The 7,089-nt window shown below is 66.7% G+C and overlaps 2 protein-coding genes across 2 annotated transcripts; both read right to left on the reverse strand.

Moving 5' to 3' along the window:
• Positions 1-392: 392 nt before the first annotated feature.
• TNNI2 (troponin I2, fast skeletal type) lies at positions 393-1,470 on the reverse strand. Its single transcript, XM_063095199.1, has 5 exons — positions 1,354-1,470; positions 1,140-1,268; positions 919-1,008; positions 661-837; positions 393-571 (listed from the first exon to the last, which is right to left on the reverse strand). Exons 1-5 carry the CDS (start codon positions 1,468-1,470, stop codon positions 476-478), a joined length of 609 nt encoding a protein of 202 aa, XP_062951269.1. The 3' UTR covers positions 393-475.
• A 2,733-nt stretch (positions 1,471-4,203) lies between these two features.
• On the reverse strand, positions 4,204-6,773 carry SYT8 (synaptotagmin 8). The gene is made up of 8 exons (XM_063093849.1): positions 6,511-6,773; positions 6,240-6,409; positions 5,720-5,818; positions 5,455-5,613; positions 5,214-5,381; positions 4,820-4,925; positions 4,588-4,721; positions 4,204-4,490 (listed from the first exon to the last, which is right to left on the reverse strand). The coding sequence occupies exons 1-8, from the start codon at positions 6,602-6,604 to the stop codon at positions 4,257-4,259; spliced, it is 1,164 nt and encodes a 387-aa protein (XP_062949919.1). The 5' UTR covers positions 6,605-6,773; the 3' UTR covers positions 4,204-4,256.
• Between the last annotated feature and the right edge of the window lie 316 nt (positions 6,774-7,089).

A 7,089-nucleotide genomic window follows, 5' to 3' on the forward strand; every position in this document is an offset into this window, starting at 1 on the left:
CTGGACTTGTGTCATACCGAGTGGGTCACTCTGGAGCCCAGTGTGGGGCCTGGGATGACTGTGCAAATGAACACATGAGCTCATTGTGGGAACTCCCATTCAGATGGCCTCGGGCCCACAGCCACCTCTCTGCAGGCTCTGCGGCATTGGACGTACCCAGAGTGGTCCCAGGAAGACCACAGCAAGCCAACACTCCATGCAGCCCAGGTGGATTCCCCCAAACAGGCGTTCCTCGGCTTGCCTGCCCGCTCCCTTTCTGAAATTCCCATGCCACAGGTGGCCTCACCTGCCCCACCACCCCGCGCATGGCTGGCCACACTGCAGGCCCCTGTCCACAGGGCCCCCAAGCCCGGCGCTGAGGGGTTGCTGGGCAGAACCAGACCAGGCCAGTCTCAGGGACTTACATCCTTTATTGACAGCTAAGAGGGTCTGGGCGCTCCCCAGGCCGGCGTGCCCTGCGGGTGTGGCGCTGGGGCTACGACTCGGACTCGAACATCTTCTTGCGGCCCTCCATGCCCGACTTCTCCTCGATGTTCTTCCTCCAGTCGCCCACGTCGCGCAGGTCCCGCTCCTGGGGTGGGGCCAGAGAGGACTCAGCCCGGGTCCCCTCCATCGTGGGTCGTGGGGCAGCCTGGGGAGGGCGGCGGGGCGGGAGCCTACCTTCTCGGTGTCCTCCTTCTTGACCTGCTTCAGGTTGGCCCGCAGGTCCATGCACACCTTGTGCTTGGAGCCCAGTAGCGCCTTGAGCATGGCGTCGGCCGACATGCGCACCCTGCGCAGCGGGGGCCGCTTGAACTTGCCCCTCAGGTCGAACAGCTTCTGGTTCATGTCCTCCAGCTGTGGAAGGGAGGCCGCTGGTGAGGGCCCGGCGGGACCAGCGCCAGCCCCCCAGCCCCAGCCTCAGCCCCGAGCTCTCACCTCCTTGCTGCTCTTCTGCACCCTCACCTCCATGTCGTACTTCTCTTCCTCGGCTGCGTCGATCTTGGCGTGCAGCTGCCTGCAGAGCTCCTGGGGGCAGGCGGCCGTCAGGACACTCAAGGGTCACCGTCGCCCACCCCTGCCCTCTTGACCAGTGGGGAAACTGAGGCAGCAGGTATGCATGCGCTCGGGAGGTGCGGTGGCCGGGGCGGGCCGGGTACCTGCACTTCAGACACGGAGCCCGGGATGTGCAGCGGGGGACAGTGCTCCGACAGGTAGTTCTGCTTCTCGGCCTCGCGGCGTCCCTCCTCCTTTTCCAGCTCCGTGGCCGCGATCTGCAGCATCACGCTCTGCGGGGAGGGGCAGGCAGTGAGGGGCTGCGGCCGGCGACCCCCGCAGACCCCTGGGCGGCCCCTCGGGCAGGCGGGCGCCTACCTTCAGGTGCTGCCTCCGGGCCGTGATGGCCCTGTTGCGCTTCTGCAGGGCAGGGGACAGGGGCAGAGTCAGGCCCGACCAGGCCTCGAGCACCCCCACACCCTTCCACACTCCCATCCAGGGACCCCTGCCTGGGGATCAGCCGAGTCTCAGGGCTCCTGAGGCTGTGGCGAGGAGGCCAGGTCTGGCCCAGCCCAGGGCCTTGCTCCCAGGATGTGGCGCTGGGTGGCGGGTGACACTTTTGTCCCCGCGGCACACCAGCTTGGAAGGACTGGGGCTGGGGGAGAGGCAGTGGGGAGGGGGCCCGCTGCGTGGGGGCAGGGAGCAGAAACAGCAAAGAAGAAGCGATTCGCCCTGGATCCAGCCCACAGCCCCACTTCCCCTGCCCAGAAGGCCCCAGGCGGGTGCGGCCACTTCCTGTCTTTCATCAGCGTCTGGGTGTGGGGGGCACTTTCGCCAGGGTTGGGGGAGGGCTGGAGTAGCTTCCCTGGGCCTCAGGTTTTGACGCTCCCATGACCTCTGACCTATCTCGAGTGTGGGGGCGTCCCCTCCCCGCTCACGTCCCCCAGGCAGGCACTCACCTCCTCACTGTCCCAGGGGGGCGGTGTCGGGGGGTGGGGGAGAGAAGAGAGAGGTTAGGGCTGAGGCTGGTGGGGAGCCGCGAGGGGGTGGGCTGGGCAGACCGGGCAGGGGCGAGGGAGGTGGGTGGCGGGGCGCACGCTGGGGCTGGGGTACACTTACTCCCCCATCCTGAGGTCCTGAGCTTCGAGCCTGTGGGAGAGACAGGCAGAGGTGTCAGGGCCCGTCTGGACCCCCACGAACGCGGCACCCCAGGCCTCCCTCCTGCCCCCCCACCTCCTTAGAGGGCGATGTCTTGGAATTCCCTGGGGTAAGAAGTGAGAGGAGAAAGTGCTCCCAAAATGTCCAAGGCGGGGCCTGAGGAGCCGCAGCTGTCCCCGAGGGCGGGGTGGGGCGGCTGGCACAGGTGGCCTCGGAGTGAGGCTGCTATTTTTAACTCTGCTCCCCTGGCTTCGGGCCTAAGTGCATGCAGGAAAGGACTCCCCAGTTTGGCCTGGGGGCTTGGGGCTTAGGGTCACTCAGCCCACCAACTCTCCCTCCAGCGTGCCCAGGAGTGAGTCCTGGCCATCAGGAGCCTGTCCAGGACGCCTGCCCCGTCCTAGCTGCCTCCCCAAGCATCTCTTTCTTCTCACTGCCAGCTCTGTGGACACCCCCAGAGAGGGCTGCTGGCAGCAGACCCCAGGACACCCAGCCCCTGCCCCAAGAAGTCCTCCTGCAAGCCAGCTCAAGTGACACCCTGGCCTCAACGGGCCGGGCTGGGCCTCACCTAGAGTCTGGGCAACAGGGCAGGGAGCGAGGTCAGGACGGCAGCGGCGAGTTGGGCTGGTGGGCCCAGCGGGAGGGCTATAAATGGCCTCCCCCAGGCTGGGCCCCTGCTCAGAAAGGGCATGGAGTCCTCCTCAGACCAATGGGGTCACAGAGAGCCAGAGAGGCCTCCCCACCTGCCCAGGCCGCCGGCCGCGTGCTGCCACCCTGTCCAAGAAGTCTTGGGGGGGGTGCTGTGGTCAGGTTGCTCTATTTAGGGCTCAGTGACGAGTCTGAGATGCCGCCCCCGTTCTTGCAAGGAGCCTGAGGACAGCGTGCCTGCCTTTGCTCCGGGCTCTGCTGAGGCAGCAGCTCCGGGGTCAGCGAAGGGTCACTCACGTGGAACCTCAACCCCAGCGCCCCCTCTCCCCTAAGCCAGTGGGCCTGCCCCCCTGGTGTGGCCCGTCGTGGACCTTCCTTGCCATTCCCCATGGCTGCCCAGGGCTGGCTCTTCAGGCACAGCCGGCCCCGTCCCTCTTGTCTTCAAGCCTGGCTCCTGGGAAAAGGCCGGGACCCCCAAATATGGCCTCCCAGGCCCTGTCACAGCAGCCAGGGGTGTGTGTGAACCTGCCTTCTTACCCAGAGAGCAGGAGCAGGAGCAGGGGGTGCCCTGGACATGCAGCCTGCCCCTCCCGGCCCTGCCTCAGGCCCCTCCCGGCCCTGCCGCAGGCCCCTCTGCAGAGGCAACTCGGAACACGTCCTTCACGTAAGGAGAGCAGGCGCCAGCGCCCTGGAGCCTCTCAGTGACCTGTGGGCGCCTGAGGCCCATCTGGCTGCCTGGGCAGGCCCTGCAGAGCCCTTCTCACCCCGGCCTGGGGCCCCAACCCTGCTGAGGCACCCTGGGACCGTGACTTGGCACCCTCTCTGAGCAGTGGGGCGCCCGGCCCCAGCTCTGCTGGTTTCTCAGGCTGTGGGGAGGATCAGAGGAGACACGAGATGCAGGAGGCTTTGCAGACACTAAAACCCTCCAGATGTGTGGGATTAGGAGGCACGTCCTGGGCCAGGGCTGAGCCCCCAAGGGCCCCAGGCAGCTTCCGAAGATGTCTACTGCCCCCTGCTGCTCGCATGGAGGAGGCCCTGCAGCTGCTGGTCCCGAAAAGTGCTGGGGTCCCCTCAGTCTGCTGTCACTAACCCCAGACGCCACCCGACTGTCCCCTGTACCCCTGCAGGGCTGCTGCAGCTCTCTCCTCCCATGCCGTCCCCAAGTCTGCAGCCCCCGCATATGGGGAGGGTCCCCGCCTCCTGGTCTCTTTCCAGCTGGGCCCAGAGGAGATCTGTGTTTCTCCCGGGACTGCCCCCACCCCACCCAGGACTCCGGCATTGGTCAGAGGCCTCAGGGCCAGGCCGAGTGTGCAGAGGAGACACTGCTCCGTCGTTGGGAGGGGGCTGTGGTGCTGAGGGGGAACCTCGCCCTGTTTCCGTGTCCCTGCAGGACTGGAGCAGGACACAGTTGTGGGAAAAGGCATTTATTACAGTGGGTTCTCCAGCGTGGCCTGGGGAGACCAAGGCACAGTGTGCTTTCAGGAGAGAGGCAGGGGCAAGCGTAGGCGTGGCTGCAGGGCCAGGGCGCGGTCCACCTCCTTGGCAGGCCGCAGGCGGTGCCACTGGGCAATGGGCCGCCGGGCGTGGGCCAGCATGTCTGCCCAGTGCTGCAGGGGTTGGCCAGAGGCCCGAGCGCCCAGCAGCACCTTGCCCACGGGCTCGGCCCTGAGCTGTGGACCACGGGCCCAGACGGCCAGCACCAGGTCCACGCTCTGAGCAGACAGTCCAGCAGTCGTTGGGGAGAGAAAGACTGTGGTCAGCTTGGCCCAGCACAAGGCCCGCCCCCGCCCCTGCCTCCCAACGGCCCACCTGGACCTGGCTGAAGGGCACCAGGAAGGTGAAGGCCTCGTTGAAGTAGGGGGTGGCCGTGCCCTTCCTGGCAGATGTCTTTCTCCTCTTCCACTTCTTCTGCCTCAGCATGAGCTGGACCTTCACGTAGGGCTCTAGCCAGTGAGAGGGGACAGTCAGGTGTCCCAGGTCCAAGGGCTGAGCACAGGGTCCTCACCCTCTGTCCACTGGAATGGGCAGGTGTGACTCTCACCTGTCAGCTCTGGACTCAGGCCTCGGGCCTCCAGCACTACCACGGTCAGCCGGCCCAAGCTGGGCACGTACCGGAGCGAGAAACACAGCTCCCCCATCTGCTCAGGCTGTGGCAGCAAAGGGGGCTCAGCCTGGGGGGGCTTCAGCTTGGCTGGGGGTTCAGCCTGGGGGGTTCAACTTGGGGGGCTTCAGCCTGGCTGGGGGTTCAGCCTGGGGGGTTCAACTTGGAGGGGCTTCAGCCTGGGGGGGGCTTCAGCCTGATTGGGGGTTTGGCCTGGTTGGGGGTTCAGCCTGGGGGTTGTCATCCTTGCTGAGTGGAGGCTGGGCCCACACTGTCAGTGCCCCTCAGCTTCAGTGTCCCTGCTGGGCTGGAACCTGGCGGTCAGTGGCCTCACCTCGGCAGTGCCCGGCGGGCCCAGCTGGTACCAGCGCTCCAGGACATGCCTCAGATCCACAGCGTCCAGCGGCAGGCTGAGCTCACCCAGTGGCTCGTGCCTGGAGAAGCGCTTGAAGTCCAGGAGCTGCACACGCAGGGTTGTCCCAGGTAGCTCCGCAGGAGAGACCTGTAGCAGGAGAGTGAGCCTGGCCCCTGCTGCCCTGGCCCGGGCCCACACCGCCTGCCCAGACTGGACTCACATGGAAGCAGCAAGTTTCCTCAAACACAGGGCAGAGTGTGCCACGATGCACCTTTGTCTCATAACTGTGCCCAGCCTGGGTGGAGACGCTGACGTGGGCGTAAGGGTCTGCTGTGCCCCCGGCCCTCAGGTCAGCTGCCTGCTTCAGACCCACTCTGATCTAGGGGCGAGAGAGATGGGCTCAGCCAGGGGCCCTCCCGGTCAGCCCCCACTCCCCCTCCCCCCGCCACCAGCCCATGGAACCTCTGGCCTGTGTGGGGCCTCACCTCCTGGCTTCCCAAGTCGTACTCCAGCGAGAGCTGCAGGCGCCCCCACTGCGGAGGCCCCCCGGGGCCAGACTGCAGGTTATCCACATCCGGCTGCACCTGGAGTGGGCAGGGTCCGGTGACAGGAGCAGCTGAGACCATGGCCCCCATCAGTGCCCTGGACTCTCAGGCAGGGTTCCATGATGCGGCCCAGCCACCAGAAGGCCTCACACCTAAGCTCAGCTCTACACGACAGGCCAGACCAACCCCTAACACGGCGTCTGCAGCGCCACGGCCTTCCTCAAGAACCTGCTGTGGCTCCCATGCCCTTGGACCAACCCCCACCTTCGCTCATCCATTTCCCCTGCCCGGAAGGCCCTCCCTGCCCTTGCTCCTGAGTAGATCAGACTGTCCCTGGGGGCTAAATTCGCCCCAGTTGCCCTGGGCTGCTCTGACCCCCGAGCCTGGGCCTTGAGTTGTCCTCTCTAGGCTGAGTTGCCTGGAGCTGGGCGCCAGGGATACACAGGCGCCTGCTGCTCACCAGGTGGGTGGTGGTGGTGCCTCGGGCACTGCCCAGGCCCACAGCTTCCTTGTCTCTGGGCTTCTTCCTGTGGCGGCGGCGGCGGCGGCAGCAGCAGATGGCACAGAGGAGGCAGGAGACAAGGAGGACACCAGCAGCGAGGGCGATGGCAGCGAATGCCCAGCGCGGCCCTGGTGGGAGCACAGAGATGGGCTGAGACCCATCTGTGCACAGCCACAGCCCCACCCAGCTGGGCCATCCCCACACCCCTCTCGGGGGTCCCGCCACTCACAGGGGATCCTGGTAACAAGATCTGGAGTGATCCCGGGCACAATGGTGGTGCCTGCGGAGGCCTGGCTGCTGCGGGGCTCTGGGGGGCGCCCCATCTTTCCGCCCTGATGGCTTGGAGGAGATGGCCGCAGAGGCCGAGTCACCTGGGGGTCGGGCCGCTCGGCCCCCTGCCTGCTGCCCCATCTGCCCAGCAGCAGCCAGCACTGGGTCTGCCCAGGCAAGGAGGCAGCCTGGGGTGGCCAGGGGCAAGTGTTCTGAGAGGCAGGAACCAAAGGGAGGGAAGCTCTGGGCCTTGGCCAAAGCGCCAGCTTAGCTGCCACAGGCCCGGCCTCCTGGCCACCCCCCACCCCAGCCCCAGCCAAGCAGGCCAGGCCTGGGCAGCCCCAGCCCTGCCCTCCCTGGATGTCACCCACACAGCCCCCTCCCCCCATTGCGAGAAGCCCTCTCCCTTCCTGCCTCTCTCTCCTGGGGCCTGGCCCCTGCCTGGGGGTCCCACCTCATCCCCAGGGGTCTCCTCTCATGAAGTCCCATCACATCCCTGCCGCTACCCTGGGGCCCACTACAGCTTGCCAGCCACACA

Source organism: Cynocephalus volans, chromosome 4, assembly GCF_027409185.1.
Source record: "Cynocephalus volans isolate mCynVol1 chromosome 4, mCynVol1.pri, whole genome shotgun sequence".
In the NCBI taxonomy this organism is placed as follows: domain Eukaryota; kingdom Metazoa; phylum Chordata; class Mammalia; order Dermoptera; family Cynocephalidae; genus Cynocephalus; species Cynocephalus volans.

Excerpts from the sequence above, each read along its gene's own strand:
- TNNI2 (XM_063095199.1), bottom strand. The coding sequence starts at position 1,470 with ATGGGAGTGTGGAAGGGTGTGGGGGTGCTCGAGGCCTGGTCGGGCCTG. Across the intron at positions 1,009-1,139 it reads GCTCCGTGTCTGAAGTGCAG|GAGCTCTGCAGGCAGCTGCA; the intron begins GTACCCGGCCCG and ends GCCTGCCCCCAG. Across the intron at positions 572-660 it reads AGAAGGAGGACACCGAGAAG|GAGCGGGACCTGCGCGACGT; the intron begins GTAGGCTCCCGC and ends GCCCCACCCCAG.
- SYT8 (XM_063093849.1), bottom strand. The coding sequence starts at position 6,604 with ATGGGGCGCCCCCCAGAGCCCCGCAGCAGCCAGGCCTCCGCAGGCACC. Across the intron at positions 6,410-6,510 it reads TCTTGTTACCAGGATCCCCT|GGCCGCGCTGGGCATTCGCT; the intron begins GTGAGTGGCGGG and ends TGCTCCCACCAG. Across the intron at positions 5,382-5,454 it reads AGGAAACTTGCTGCTTCCAT|GTCTCTCCTGCGGAGCTACC; the intron begins GTGAGTCCAGTC and ends CTCCTGCTACAG.